At 41.4% G+C, this 16,727-nt stretch overlaps 1 protein-coding gene across 8 annotated transcripts in view; it reads left to right on the top strand.

Moving 5' to 3' along the window:
- Nucleotides 1–16,727, top strand: part of SEMA5A (semaphorin 5A) — a 795,598-nt gene that overhangs the window by 641,136 nt on the left and 137,735 nt on the right. For all 8 annotated transcript variants that reach the window (XM_075586198.1, XM_075586192.1, XM_075586193.1 and 5 more), the window contains one exon: nucleotides 1,466–1,583. In XM_075586198.1, the coding sequence (XP_075442313.1) occupies nucleotides 1,466–1,583 (118 nt within the window). The remainder of the gene's footprint in view (nucleotides 1–1,465; nucleotides 1,584–16,727) is intronic.

Raw genomic sequence — 16,727 nt, 5'->3', positions numbered from 1 at the left:
GACGTATGTCTTTTTTCAACCTCATCTACTATGCAACTATGTCTCCCGGTGCTGTAAGGGGTTTAATGATTTTTTCTTCTGTATATGATAATCCATTATCTTTCAAGCATCCTCTCTATCTATAAATCTAGAAAACTGAACAGATCATTCCTCTATACCCTACCCTTCTGAAAATCACCTGTTTAAAAACCTAAAATCTAAGAGGTATCAATCTTTCAAAATATAGTATACCCCAGATTCAAAAATCTTGCACCCCCCCTGGGGGGCATGCCCTCCAGATTGCGCACCCCTTTTGTACAGACGAGCCAACAAGTATTCTAAAACTTGCCTTAAACTTGCCTTAAACTTGCCTTAAACTAGCCAGTTTACATGCTGGGTACATTTCAGTGACATTTCTGCAGAGGCTAGTGGCCCATCGGATTAACACAGCAGGGGTTCCTGGCAGTTCCATTCAGTTTGAATGGGACTGCCAGGGACCCCCGCTGTTAATCCGATGGGCCATTAGTCTGTCAGCAGAAATGTGTGAAATGTTGCAGCATGTACCCAGCATGTACCCATCATGTACCTGGGTCTTTTTGGAGATTGCCCTAGGTTTGTTTTAGAATAATCATCGGCACTACAGTAGACGATAAAAGTTATTTTTAATGTTTTGCTGTTTAAAATGTTACAAGTGTTGGATTGGGAAAAAAAGTATGATTTGGCAATAATGCTGATGAAGTCATTTGGTTGTAATTGTGCTGAATACATTTGGGACATCTGTTGTAATATACAGGCTTAGAATGTAATATTTAATCAGTGGTTCTCACAGTGATAATGAAATGCACCAAAATATAATGTAAAAAAAATATAATGTGTTGAATATTGATACACACAAGTCTTTTTACATGCCCATTGCACATTAATTCAGTATCTACAAATTAGCGTTCAGATTAATTTACAGTAAACTCAGCCAAATTGGGGGCACTGGAGAGGACTCTACCATAAAGCTGCTGCACATTGTGATATCTTTCACTTATCCAGCAAGGTTTCAAAAATAAATAATTTTGAAATCAATTTGAACATGTAAAAGTAATGCTGTTGTATTATGAAAATTTTCACTAGTCTGTCCACGTTTCATGTAACATTCTTGACTCTCAGATGTAGCACCTTTTGACATAATGTGAGGGTATTTACTGCAAACTACTACATATTTTGTTCTCACTAAAATGTAATAAATAGTTTCATGCATTAGAAAGTGCATTTTTATAGATATGGCCTGCACAGTGTATATGCTGATGTATATAGTTATATCTCATTACAAAGTTGAAACTATTATTTTCCCCAGGAATATAATATACACACACACACACACACACACACACACACAATCAATGCAGTGCTATTAGTGACTTTCAGTGAACACTACTGCCAGAAACTCTGTAAAAGTTTACATTCATCAACTTTATGCAAAAACGTTTTCTTTTAGTGTCTGCATTGGAGCTCAGGATCCATACTGTGGCTGGGACATGGTCATGAAGAAATGCACAACCCTTGATGAAAGCTTGAGAATGAGCCAGTGGGAGCAAAGCATCAAAACATGTCCAGTAAGTTACATTGTTTATCTCTGTTCTGCAACACTAAGGCCTGGGACATGGTAAAGCAGACCCCACTGATCCGCGCTGAGCCGCGCTGAGCAGATGCACTTACCCCTTGCATCTGCAATCAGCGCGGCTTTAGGAGCCGCTTCCGCATGCGTGCGGAGGCTCAGAAAATTTCAGCAGACAGGCAAGTTTAACTTTTCGCGCTGAGGGGAGCGGAAGAGCGGTCACGTGACCGCAAACATCCAATGGGAGCGGGACTAGACCCGCCTCCCGCCATGCCTCCGCTCCGCCTCCATCACGCCTTCACCCCATCTCTGCCCCGCCCCAAAAGCGCGCTCACTGCCTCACCTGCCAGGACACAAAAAAGCACCAGATTGAGCAGGCGAGGCAGAACAGGAGCACGGCTCAGCGCGGCCCGAGGCACCATGCCCGAGGCCTAAGGTGTCTATTAATTACGCTGTGATAACTATTATTTTCGTAGCAAATTACTAAGTTGTTATTGCCTATTCAAACCAAAGAAAACAGCTTATTAAGATGCATTCTATCTGAACAACTCTGTGATATGCAAATGGGGCAACATTGTAAAGTTACATATTCATGTCCTATGAAAGAGAGATTGAGAGAGATAGAGAACCCATCTGTTTATATAACCCCTAAATACCATATGGTGAGAGGAATGATACCTGGGAAATACAGTATGCAAGTAAAAATATGAATTCTCTCTGTGGATAGGAAAGATGTCTGGCTGTGTATTTTTCAGGTAATGCATCATTTAGGCACTAATTAGTCAAAAGTGCATGCAAATGAAATTTATTTTTGTAAGCTATTTCTGCATAGATAAATATTATTAATGCATATAGTCAAAACACCAGATTTTTATTGTTTCAAATTGTCTTCGGTTTTTTGACGATTATTATGCTTGGAATGCTTCGAGATTACAATATCTAAATGCATTTTGCTAGAAATTGCACTGTTTTTTTAGCTTAAAATCATCTAAGCTCTTACCAAAGTGCTGTAAACTAAAAAATAAAAAAAAGTTTAGTGTCATTATACCTAGTGCAATTTAGAGCTCAGTAGCCAGTCTTTCACAGTTATAACTACAAATAGATCCAGATACACACATACAGTCAGGACTGCCAACTGCATTTCTAGGACTTGAGTTACTGCATGAGGGAGGTGTTGCTAACAAGTAGTTGAGGGAAGAGGATCAGGGGCCCTGTTGACTGCAGAGGTTGGGGGGGTGGGAAGGTTTGGTGGTATCAACTGATTATTAGAAGGGACCACCCCCTCATGTTGTTGACAGCCCTGCATACAGTATGACTCTAGATACAATTGTATTTTATCAGCACATGTATTTTAAATGTGGCCATCACTAATGTCATAATTCACAGTAGCCAATTTGTCATCAATTCCACAATTCCTTTAGTCCCATCGAGCATCAACGGGGTTAACTAACATTTTATATGGGTTACTTCTATTGCATCTGTAGATAAGAATGAAATGCTGGAGGCAAAAATTTAATTTCCTTTGCAAATTCACAAAGTCACCTTCTGGGGTTTTTACAATGAGGAATAAAGTTCATCTTGTTTCTAATGGGCAATCTACAGATGAAGTATCATTTACTTCACATTTGGGAGCAAGGAAACTGCAGCTGACTGTGGCCCGATCGTGGCTTCCCCTCGCCCAAAAGCTCCCGCTGCGTTAATCCTACTGGGTCGCATCGGTCTGGAACAACTGCGCAGAGAGAAGCTGCATCTCCTTGCACAACTCTTAGAGACAATTGCACTGTTTTAATATTTAGTACATAGGATTCAAGCAGGGGGTCTCCAGAGCTGAACCGCATTCATTTGAGGTCTTGGGACCCTATGTTTCCCAAGGTACAGGTTTCCGTATCCTGCAAGTTGTGTAATGCTTAGAAAAAAAACAGAACAACTAACAATTATACAAAGTTTAAATCACAGACAAAATAGTCACAATATGGGGCCTATGCTATAAGCCCCGATAAGCCATTTATCGAGGCCTTTTCGCCAAAAAGGCCTATTGCTATTCAGTAATCACCGATTTAATCATAAATCACCGATAAAAGTACTTTTCGGCATATCTTGTTGGCAAGAAAAAACAAATCGCCAAACAAGCGACGAGAAGCCGCCAGGTTTTCACATTCGTGTATAGCAGGGCCCCCACCTAGGTTCCGCTTACCTCTGCTACAACGGGGGAGGTTGCTGAGTGCTGCAGGTGGTGCGGGTGCCACCGGAGACCGAGGCAGACCCGCTGTCAGTCAAGGAGGCAGAGAGTTTGCCATCAGCCAAGCAGGAGCGCTCCGGTGGCTCTGTGGTGCACGCGGCTAGCGGGGCCTGCCGTCTTTAAAGTTGCGCATGCGCAAAGTGTCCGAGGCTATGGTGGCCAGTAAAGGGAGAGGTGCGCATGCTCAGTGCAGGCACCAAGCGGAAGCCATTACAAATAAGCTCTGCATGGGAAACTACATAACCAAGCAGCCTCTGGGGCTGCGAGATCACCTGCTGCATTCCAGCCAATAGGGTTCCTGATCCTGCTGCTCAGAGATAGATACATTTGGCGCACTGTGAGCAATGCCAGTCGGAGCTGGGACACCAGAAGTGTAGGGTGTGCGTGTGCAAGGTGTCAATGGCCGCTGCACTAGGCCCGACCCGAGAACGTCAGTTCATTCTTAGGTTTCTGTGGCTACTACCGCCGTTTTGTGGACGGGTATTCAAGTCGAGCAAAAGTTCTTAACAACCTCCTAAAAATATACCCTGAAGATACCGGGCAAAAGGCCACCTCTGCAAAAACACCATTTGGCGACAAGTGGATGGCTGCCTGTGAAACAGCCTTCAAGGGCCTGAAGAGGAGCTTGACGGAGGTGCCTGTCCTTGCGTATGCTGACCCTGAACAACCCTACATTCTCCATGTAGATGCGAGCCTCAACGGCTCCCCTCCACCTGAAGAGCTCGGGTCCCATGGACCAGGTGTGCATGGATTTCCTGTGCATTGAACCAGATGCCCAAGGCATTGGTAATGTACTGGTCATCAAAGACCATTACACGTGCTATGCTCAAGCCTTCCCCACCACAGACCAGAAGGTCATCACAGTGGCAAAGATCCTGTGGGAAAAATATTGTCTGCACCATGGCCTACCCAGCCGCCTACATTCAGACCAAGGACGGGACTTTTAGCGTAAACTCATCAGGAAATTACTCAAACTACTCAATATCACTAAGTCCCGAATGACCCCGTACTATCCGGAGGGAGACAATCTGCCGGAGCGATTTAACAGGGCTCTCCTTGATATGCTCGGTACCCTGAAAGGCGCTCAGAAAAGTGAGTGGAGCAAGCATGTGGAAACACTGGTACATGCATATAATTGTACCCGGCACGAGTCTACGGGATTCTCCCCGTACTTTCTCGTGTTTGGTTGAGAAGCCTGGCTGCCGGTAGACGTACGTCTGAGAGTATCGACAGATGGAGTACACAATACGACGCACTTCAAATATGTTCAACGACTCCAGAAAAGTTTGCAACAGGCTTATCAGTTAGCCGAAAAGTCTTCTTCCCAGCTGAACGCCAACAATGAAAGGCGCCATGACATAAGGTCAGACATTGGGAGATTTATCCTGGAGACGCCGTGCTCCTCCATAACATCGAAATCCCTGAGGAACATAAATTGGCTGACCGTTGGTGAGACGGAGTGTTCGAAGTTGAGTCACAGATGCCAGGACTCCCGGTCTACCGCATAAAAGACACGGATGGCCAAGTAAGGGTCTGGCACCAGAATCATCTCCTACATATTCCACAAGTGGGGGATGACGAACCAGAGATACCGGCTACACCACTGGACGGTGAGCCGGAACTATCAGAAGACAATGAGAACTCCATAAACGAGACCACTGAGAATCCTAGGGACAGTGAACAGACAGTCAACGAAACAGCAGAGGATCCTTTAGAGGGATCCTCTCAAAGGGCACCCAGGAGTCAAGGAAGGCGCTACGGTAAAGGGCCCAGATGACAAAAACCTACCCAGGTGGCTCCAATGAGACAACCTCTGGACCCTAGAAGTCCCCGCTTCATACTCCAAAGAGACTTTTCAGAGACACTACTACCCCCAATGGGAGAGGCTAAGCTTCAGGACTATGTACATTACTCCCCAGAAGGAGTGGACGAAGGGCTTTGCAGAAGCCAGAGTGCTAGGTACCCTCCAAACTGGGTGACTTATGATACAAGTGGAGCACCCTTCTATGAGGCTCAGCAGTGGTCTTGAAGCAAAATCAAATCTGTGAATGTAATGTTCACCGAAATGTACAATCTCATGTAAATTGATTGTGTTAAGTTGTACCTCTGAAATTGCATTTTTATTATATAATGCCCTGTGTGGTTATATTGTTGTTTTACACTGTGCCCAAGCGGAGACGTTGGGATTTTCACCATGGGGAGAGTATAGAAGGACCCCCCTGGGTTCCGCTTACCTCCGCTACAGCGGGGGAGGTTGCAGAGCGTTGCAGGTGGTGCAGTGCCGCCGGAGACCAAGGCCGACCCACTATCAGTAAGGGAGGCAGAGACTTTGTAGTCAGCTGAGCAGGGAGTGCTCCAGTGCTCAAGAGGCTCTGCAGTGCACTCGGCTAGTGTGGGCCATTATCTTTAAAGTTGCACATGGGCAGAGCGTCCGAGGCTATGCTTTGGTGGCCAGTAGAGGGAGAGGTGCACATGCGCAGTGCAGGCACCTAGCGGCGGCCATTACAAATAAGCTTGCATGAGGAACTACATTACCCAGCAGCCTCTGTGGCTGCGAGATCACCTGCTGCATTACAGCCAATAGGGCTCCTGGATCCTCCTGCTCGGAGATAGAGACATTTGGCATGCTGTGAGCCACACCAGTCAGAGCTGGGATACCAGAAGGGTAGGGGGTGCATGTGCAGGGTGTCAGTGGCCCCTGCACTAGGCCAAAGACCCCCTTAGGCCCCAGCTAGACCCTGACTCCCCTCAGTTTGTGGTTGCTGAAGGGACCAGCCCATCAGTTAGGGACACAGCCCCTGTAGTACCAGTATAAGGGACACAGCCAGGACACGGCTGCATCCTGGCCTCCGGTGGTCTGGGACCAGAACAACCACGAAATGACAGAGACTATCTTCATGGTGGGACACTCCAACTGGATACCATCCCACGTAGAGGCGGATGCCATCGCGGACAACATCGCTGGATCAGCGATTCTTTTCTTCAGTTGGCGCTACCGGGTGTTGGAGCACCCGCCAGGTATACATCACCTCAACCAGTGCACTAACTGTATACACATTAGTTGGGCAGTGCTGTCTCACACACTTGGGTGGGTAGCTACTTGTGGACACCAGGGTGGTTGGGTGCCCAAGGGCCCCATGGTACTTTGGGAACTGTGTTACCATTTGTTGACATTGTGTTGGAGGGCCTAGTTGGTGGGACTATTACTATTGTTCTTCGTATGCGTGCAGTAAAACTGTGTCTTTTACCGGTGTGTGATTTATTGCATGGGGTCCTGTGATGGGGTTATCCCACATAGTAGGAACCAGTACAGGTTGAGGTGCTGTCACCCGATGGATCAGGCTCATCCCAGGCACCCAGCAGCAGAGGCCCAGGCCTCCCGTGAGCCGCAGGTAACGCACCACATACACGTTAGCCGTCATATCTACCAGGCGGATGTGGAAAGTGCGTTACACGTGCAATTCTAGTAGTCTCGAGTAGGTTATCGAGGCCTATCGCAGCTCTAGAATTGCGATTTCCTCTCAAAATCCTCCCATCAGGAAAAGTTGTCGTGATGGTGGTGAGAACCTGCCGATAAGCAGCGAGAGGGGACTTAGAAAAAAAATGCATTTCCTGTCTCGGATTTACGCCAGGAGTCTCCGGAGCTTATATACATGAATTTCATCATCGGAGACCCCTGACATTAATAAGATGCAATAAAAATGCATTTACAGGCAACTTCATTACCTTAACAGCTAACCGTTAAGGCAATGAAGGGGTTAAGGAACAACAGTAGGTTTATTGGGGGCAGAGGGTATGAGTAAAGGGGGTACTTGGCCCTTCACTTACCCCCTCTCCCCCCATAAACATTATAATATGTACTAACCACCAATACACAACCCACCCACCCCCTGTACCCCCACTAAAAGTATTTTTTATTTTTTATGCACAAGATTGATACCAGATGCTGACGGGGATCCACGGGTGGTCCCCGCGGGTGTCCTTGGACTTCAGGTGGTCCCCGTGGGTGTCTGGGGGCCCCACATGGGTGTCCGGGTGTTCCCCACGGGTGTCTGGGGGTCATCGGGTGGTTCCCGTGTGTGTCCATGGGCTCCAAGTGGTCCCTGTGGGTGTCCGGGGGTTCCCGGGTTGTCCCTGCGGGTGTCTGGCAGTCCCTGCTGGCCTGCGGTACCAATCCTGTTCCGAAAAAATTAAAAGAGCAATACATGGATAGAAATCCAAAACATAAAAATACAATTCAATAAATACCTAGCCAAGCAAACTATTCAAAAAATAAAACCACTAGCCAAACAAGCAATTCAATACATAAAAACACTAGCCAACAAATCAATTAATCATAAAACAATTAATAGATTATAAAATGGAGCTTGCACAAATGCTGGGATTTGGAGGGTCAATGCTCCTAAAGGTAAGAAAAATATTGAATGTATGTAATTGTATTTTTACAGTTTTTTAATGTATTTGTTTCTTTTTATGTTTTCCATTGCCCATTGACTGATAATGTATTAATCTGTGTCAGAGTGTAACGCTTATGCTCACCACAAACCTGGACCGGACCGCGGGGCTGAGGTGGGGATGTGAAAGCACCGGCCTTAGACCACGAAGCCGGGTCTGGGTTGCATAGTCCGTAGTCGTGCGTAGCCGGGTCAGGATTGGAGAAGGCAGAGTAGTCCATAGGCAAGCCAGGGTCAAGGCAGGTGGCACAGGAGCGAAGGTCGAGGTCACAGGCAAAAATTCGGCAACAGGAAAAACTTCAGTGAAAACACTTCAGCGTAGGCGCTGCAGCGTGGTGGGTACAGGAACAGGGTAGAAGGAAGGTCACGGGAACAGCAGGAGTGCAGACATGCCACAGGAAACACTGAGAAACAGTGTAGCTGCTTCAGCGCGGCGAAGGCGAAGTCTGCCAGGAACTTAGGAGAAGAGGAAAAGGCACTAGGAGGCCAAGTCAGGCCAAACAGAGCTGCTTGTGGCAAGCACAGTTACTTGGAGAAAGTATTATGTTCAGCAACTTCCTGGGGGGAAGAGCAGCAGCTAAATAGCACCAACAGCCAATGGGACCAGAGCTGCATAGGAGGCAGCAACAGGCAGGCTGCAGAGTAACACCAAGAGCAGGTGATTCTGATTGCAGGTTCAGGGAGGGATTTGTATGGAAGCTCTAAAGCACAGTAAGAATGAGTTCCAGGCAAACCCAAGAGCGGTTCCTTTACAGTATCCCCTCTTTCAGATGAGAACTCTGTGCGAGCAGGAGCAGGGACCCTTACACAGAGTACAGATAAATACAGTGACAGCCAATGCATTTTTTGGCAAATGCTTTTTTTCTGTTGATTGTTGTTTTTTCTTTTTCTGTTTAGTGTTTGGCTTAAAATGTTTGTAGTTTGAATGGCTTGTTTTTATTTCATTTTTCAATTGTTTAGCGTTTTTAATTAATTATTTATTTTGTTGGCTACTGGTTTTAATTGATGTGTTGGCTAGTGGTTTTATTAATTAATTGATTTGTTGGCTAGTGTTTTTTAATTGATTTGTTGGCTAGTGGTTTCATTTCTTTTAAATGTATTTTGTTGTTTGTATTTATTTCTGGTATTTCTTTTGTGGTATGATTTGTTATACTGTGATTTTTTGGGGGGTTTAAATGTTTAATGTGGGTGTTTATTTGGTATTTGCTTTATTGATTGCTGATAATTTTGTTGTATTAACTTGTATTTACTTGTTACGTAGTTTTCATCTGGACACTCATGTAAATTAGAAACCTGCAAAACATTAGTGCAATATCCCAATAAATACAGCTTCTTCCCTTCTAACAGTGTCTGAATGCTCAAACCTTCGAATGAAAACATGTAAAGAGAAATCATTATGAGAGACTCTGGGTGGGTATTACTGTGAGTTAGAAGGCTTTGATGAAGAGTAGTTCACAAAATTAATATTTTAACCCTTTTAGCACCTAAGATGTAGCCACTACATGATGAGATCTGGTACTTTAGAGCAGGGGTGCACAAACTGGGGGGCGTGGCAGTTGTGGCAATTTTTCTGAGAGGGTGCGGTGGTTGCAGAGGCCCCGCACTCTTCCCTGGCATTTAATTTAAATGAATTGGAGATCATGTGAGGCCTCTGCAACCTCAACTTACCTTGATTCTGCCTGCTTCACGACTCGCCTCCATGGCAATGCGGCGCCAAATGACGCTGCGGGTCATGTGATGTGACATTGCCATGGCGACGCATCGGCGAAGAGAATGTAAGTGAAGTTGCAGGGGCCTCACACAATCCCCCGGCATTAATTTAAATGCCTTGAGGTAAGAGCGCGGGGCCTCTGCAACTGCCGCATCCCCCCTGAATAAACTTGCGCCCCCCAGTTTGCGCACCGCTGCTTTAGAGGACGCATGACTTAGTCACTACATCATTCATGGCATTTTACTGCTCATTTTTCCAGGGGAGATTGGGTTCTGCATGCTTGTGAGGCACAGAACATGATTAGGTATTGTATTGTATTGTATGTCTTTATTTATATAGCGCCATTAATGTACATAGCGCTTCACAGTAGTAATACATGTGGTAATCGAATAAGTAACAGATAATATAAATAACAGATCATGGGAATAAGTGCTTTAGACAAACATAACATTAAGGAAGAGGAGTCCCTGCCCCGAGGAGCTTACAATCTAATTGGTAGGTAGGGAGAACGTACAGAGACAGTAGGAGGGAGTTCTGGTAAGTGCGTCTGCAGGGGGCCAAGCTTTATGTATCATGTGTTCAGAATAGCCACAGTGCTATTCGTATGCTTCTTTAAGCAAGTGTGTCTTAAGGTGGGTCTTAAAGGTGGATAGAGAGGGTGCTAGTTGGGTACTGAGGGGAAGGGCATTCCAGAGGTGTGGGGCAGTCAGTGAAAAAGGTTTAAGGCGGGAGAGGGCTTTAGATAAAAAGGGGGTAGAAAGAAGACATCCTTGAGCAGAACGCAGGGAAAGAGAAGAGGACTCCTCTTTGGTTTCCAGATTCAGTGATCACTTGATCACTGATGAGCAGTTACATGATCACGATGAACTGGAGGGGCTGTGATAACCCTCTGGCACCCAAAGGGTTAATCATTGTGGTAATATGCATATTTTGGCTCCTTTCTGTTCTATTTTCTCTAATATGAAAGCAGAGGTCAACTGCATAGATACACTGTCTATATAATGTACAGTACATCATTTTACAATGCTATGTGTATACTTGCAGGAAGAATTGTGGGATTGATTTCCCTGTAATGCTGTTTTAATATATCAGCTTTATTGCGTTTGTTGACCTTAGAACTGTCCTTCTTCTTTACATATTAAGATTATGCTTCTCTACTAGTACCGAATATGATTTTACAATGTATGATTCAGATCGCTTTGATCTTTTTTGTAACTTGGGTATGAAGTGTATACCTGCCATAGGCAAATGAAATGATTGATACAAATTGAAGTTAAGATTTTTTTATCATTTACCAAAGAGCAAGGGAATGAACCCAAGATACTGATGCTGCCAAAGTCACGTACATGAAGGGGTTAAATTGGGTGTAATCCACAATCCACTAGAAAGGGAACGACAACTCACTATTGAAACATATGTTGTAAAGTCATATACAGGATAATATGATAGAACTCACCCTGGGTGGGGGGCCCGTTGTGCAGGATGAGGCAAGGTACAAGAGATGAAGTGTCCAGGAACACCACACTCTTGAACCACTGAAGCCGCCAGCTGCTGCCCTTACCCAAGAGTTCCCCTTCTGTGATGTACAGCATGTATTATTAAAGCTGATTTTACCTTCATTCATCTTTTGGCTGGACTCCAATTGCTGTGACCGCCTCTACCCTATTTTTTGTTTTATCATTTAACCCACCAATTTTCAAACTATGTGAAAGCAGTGCAAGCCTAAGTTTGAAATAAATATATATAGTAATTGCAAATGTTATTTACAACACTATCTCATTTGTTCTAGTATATTTTGCTTTCTGTACAGATGTAGCAGATGTTACGACCTCCGTTAATGCAGAATAAAGCACGAAATAAAAACACATTTATAATGTGTGCATTAAGGGGATAAAACATGTGTGGCCATTGTTTTTTGTTTGTTTTTTTGACTTGTAATTGTATTGGCATTTTCAATATTAACAACAAATAATAATAAAACGAAATAAGGGTTCAGGAGAGAGGGTGGAATACAAAAATTAAAAGGCATAGGAGGGGGCAAGGGAGAGGTGACATTATAATCTTTACATTCCAAGCTTATATATCATAACCATGTCATAAAATACCAATGATTTTAATAGCTCTGCAATAAAAGTTGAGATAATAATGCATAATGCGTAACAGGTGTGAAAACGTCTGGCCGATTGCAGCAGTTTTCATTAAAAAAAATTAATCTACATCCATGCTATTAGTTATCCAGCTAATAAGACATATTTAACACATATTCATGAGTCCTCAAGATGACATTTTCATATATTTTTTAAATATTCCATAGACATCAACATAAATATAACACAGGTACATCATATGTTAGTTGACAGTGTTTGCAAACACATTACTCATCACTTATGGGAGTGATTCGTTTTTGTTTTTTAATTCATTTAGCTCATGTTTTCCTTATAAAACCAATTGATTTCAAGATTTATATTTGCTTTCCTCCACCCCCCCCCCCACCCTTGTAGCTTTACTGCATAGTTTAGCTATTTGTAACATAGCAGTAAAAAAACACATTGTACAAATGTTAACTTTGCCTCCCAGCAGAGATAAAGAAATAATACAATTAAAATGTGTTGTTGTATTCACTATAAATATGTTGTGGGGGATGTTCTGTACAGTTGAGATATGAACCTGCTTTTTAGCCCCACAGCATTATTTCACATTTCTTGATCACTCACTCCGTTCTTCTGGGCTCTTCCATAAATTTGCTTTACTGTTAGTTGGTTTTTCATAAAATGTATATTCAGGCAGAAAGTGAGGCTAGATATTTTTTCCATGTACATCATTATACTAATTGATATTTTGCCTATGATATAGTGCTGTAATTTGTAAGAAAAGATTTGTTATTTTGTACAAATGCTAATATTTAAATGATTTCCACAATGTGCGTTAACGATGCTAATGTCTAAAAGAACTGCACATACTTAAGAAAGGTTCTTAAAATATGTTCACGCTGAGTATTGCTACTTTAAATTATTCTACACATATATTTTTTGTAAATGGGGCCTTTATTTGTGCTTAAATCTGTACAGTTTATCATTTACGTAGTATTTGAATGTACAGTAGGATGAGGTCCACTAATTGTGCACTCCTGCTAAATTGTACTAAAACAAGGGATGGTCACAGTCCGACTTGGTCACAGATGGTCACATTCCATTTGTTAATTACTGCTGATGTTCTACTAGTAATATACTGTCTTTTAAATAATTTAAAGGTTTTTTCCAATTGGAATGAATAAGATAATCACAAAATAATTAGTCTCCCCTAAATACAAAAAATACTTTGAAATGCAGTTATTGCGCTAACTTTAACAAATGTCATATTGGGTTTATCATTGAATAATGAATCATATCAGCACTGTGTTCTGAAATCTCCCCATAATATTCGATGGGCAAAGCCTATAAATTCAAATTTAAATTACATAATCTAACATATTTCCATTTGTAATAAATCCAAAGAGGATCCAGATCCCTTTTTAAACTATGCAACTAAACACTAAAATATTAGGGTATTTTCAATGTATTGATAACTTAATATACAGTATGTAGCAAAGTTGACTGGAGTATTATTAAAGCAGCAAAACATGACATCTTATATAAACATTTATTTTTAAATAAATCTGTAGTATTAGATATTAATGACTGTTTGTTTTTTATTAAACTCTTAATGCCATTTTTATTTAGATTTATATCATCCATTGATTTCTATAGCAGGTGTTAACCCACCTCCCAAGCAGTGCAAGATATCTGCAACACTTTCCTGTTTGGGATCATTTGTTGCCAACATTCCCAGCAGTTTGAGCTGCAAACTGTAGCAATGGATAATGTTACCTTAGTAATATAAGGATACATTGTAGCTGCTGAATTACACTGATCGATGGAGTCATTATGTCAGTCACACAATCAGAATCTTTACAGATTGCCAGTTTAGGTAACAATGAAGAATTATACATTGTAACATGCTTTACATATAAAAATAAGAAAGAAAAAAAAAGTTGGAAAGTATTGTAGTATTGCTGCTTTACAGGACAACATCCTCAGATATTGGTATACAGATGTAGCAAGACTTACTGTCGGTGCCTTGGACAAATAAGCAAAGGTCAGAGGCACCTGGGACAGTGCCTGCCGTGATGGAGTTGTGAGGGGTCCATGCTTCTGAACATCTATACAGTACATCTAGAATTATTATTCAATAATGGAACTTAATAAGTACAAGTTGTAGATGCATCGTGGGATTTCTAACTGGAGAGCCGCCAATACCATGACATGCAAAGAAAATGCTGTATTATTTCATAAAGGCTTTCAAAATATCTGGACAATTTACACTTCCTATTTAATTCCAAGTTAAAGAGTAGATATTGCTAACTGTACACAGGAATATGCATTTTATGAGATTCATGGCAATTCTGTTAATTCCCTTAATAATTCAACGCAGAAACAGATGTATTCTGCTACATTTCCTTTATCAAGCCCCTTCTTTCTCTTTCTTATTTTTCCCTTAATCTGAGTACTATTTATTCAGTCGTTATCACAGCTCTGATCTCTGCTGGTATCAAAAGAAAGATTGTCTGCTGCCCTGAACAGCGTGACTTTGAAATAAAACAAAACTGGGCATTTATTTCCCCTTTATGTCAGTAGGGTCTGGGAATAGGCAGATAAAAACATAATTGCAGCTTGGTTCACATTCTTAAGAGTTACAATGTAGCCTAGGGGGAAGTCATGGCTCTACTGGGAAGAAATGGCATGGTGATGGAATTGCTTTCCTAGATTTCATGAAATCAGAAATCTACACAATGCAATGATAAGCCGTGTTAATGCTCAGTAACAAACCATTTCTCTTTTCTAATTCCCTTTTTAAAATGTGGGTCATAGAGGAACTATTGTTGTTAAAATGTTCTTTCAGTATTCATGCTTAACCCATTTAGTGCTGCAAAGCAATGTAAAGCATTCAAGTGCAGGTCCCACCATACTAAGGATATTATTGATGTTGTATGTCTGAAATAGTTTACTAATGGTCAGTTTGTCTCTGTTAAGCAAAGGGATTTATAGTACTGTATCAATAAATAGAAAAATGCTTTGTTTTAATGCAGGATTTCTACTGACGTAAGAGACAGTAGTGTTCAAAGGCAACATCATTTCTAAATCTAAGAAAATAGTTTCATTGATCCTTAAAAAACAATGAAAAACAAAAGTACAAGTAGGCAGCAGAGTCTTAGGCCCTGTAAGGTGTGAGAACGCAGAAGAAGTGATATCGCATTAAAAGTCCAATTAAAGTAAATTGAACTTTGCATGCAATAGCACATCATCTGCGTTCTCACACCTTACAGAATAAACCCCTTAGTCAAAATTTATTTATACAACAATTTTAAACAATAAGGGTGAATTTGGCACAATTTCTGCTTTTATTCATGGATGTATCTCCTTCTTATTTTATTATAATGTAGTCCATACCAAAAAGGCGAAATAGCAACAATTCACCTGATTATATTCATTACAGGGCAGTAAGCAATGACTAACTAACTTATGACTAAGCGATGCTCTGTCATAAGACATCTCCCTGCGCCTGAAGACATCTTACAGCCAAATCAAATGAATAGCCCACAAAGTATCTTTTGGAACGGGAAGGTGACTTATGGAATAGCACTGCTCAGTAAATATGGGCCAAAATCTTACAATATCCAAACTCCTGAATGTTTACAGGCTAGATGAGCCAAATAAGTTTTACATTAGTAAAACTTACCCTAACTTTTTTGTCTGCATGTAGTCTTCAACAACATTGATTTGCTATAAAATTCAATAAACTGGACAATTTCCAGGAAAACAAAACTCTGTATTTTAAATTCTAGGAAACTGGTGATGTGCCAAACACTATATTATTATATATTCTTAAAAACATTTAAATATAATTTGAATATTTTTAAAAACAGCTCTGACCAGACATATATTGATAAGAAAGTTAATATGATCTAATATATAGTACATTTTAGAACAATCATTTATTTCCCTACCTGGGAATAATATAATCTTATATGCATGATCTTTTCAGCATATAGTATATTAAGAGTGGATATTTTAGGACATACAGTCCAGTTTTAGGACAATACAGTTGTAAAATGCCTGCTTTCTGGATAAAGACAGTGTTGTACAACACTATTATAATGATGACCTCCTTTTAGAGTAAACATAAATATAAAACAACGTTATTGTTACCTACTGAGTAATTAAAGCTAATGATCATTAATTTCACAGCCTATTTTTCCAACTGTATATTATCTGTTTTTACCTGGAAACAGAAGTTTTGACCCACTCAGGCCAGTCAGAATTTTTAGTATTCATTAAAGTGTGAGCAATTTAGTGCAAAGACAATTTACATACAAATTGCTTGATGTTTTCAATAAGAATTGTATATATATAAATATAGTTCTTATGACAAATTGTAAAAAACAAAAACAAAACACAGGCAACACTGCGACCAGAGGAAAAGTTAGCTGGACAAAACACTGTAAAAAATTATTTATTGAATGTTAGAACAGAAACACATCACTCCAAACATCCCTCTGACGTGTTTCATACCGTCATGGTACGTTATTAAAGAGTTTCTCACTCTTCTTATGACAAATTGGTCTGTATGTGAGATTTAACACAATTTGCCTTTGTTCTCTCCTGAAGTACATAGTTACATAGTAGATGAGGTTGAAAAAAG

The sequence above is a fragment of the Ascaphus truei genome, chromosome 2 (assembly GCF_040206685.1).
Source record: "Ascaphus truei isolate aAscTru1 chromosome 2, aAscTru1.hap1, whole genome shotgun sequence".
Taxonomy (NCBI): domain Eukaryota; kingdom Metazoa; phylum Chordata; class Amphibia; order Anura; family Ascaphidae; genus Ascaphus; species Ascaphus truei.
This window is presented reverse-complemented; position numbering and strand designations above follow the sequence as displayed.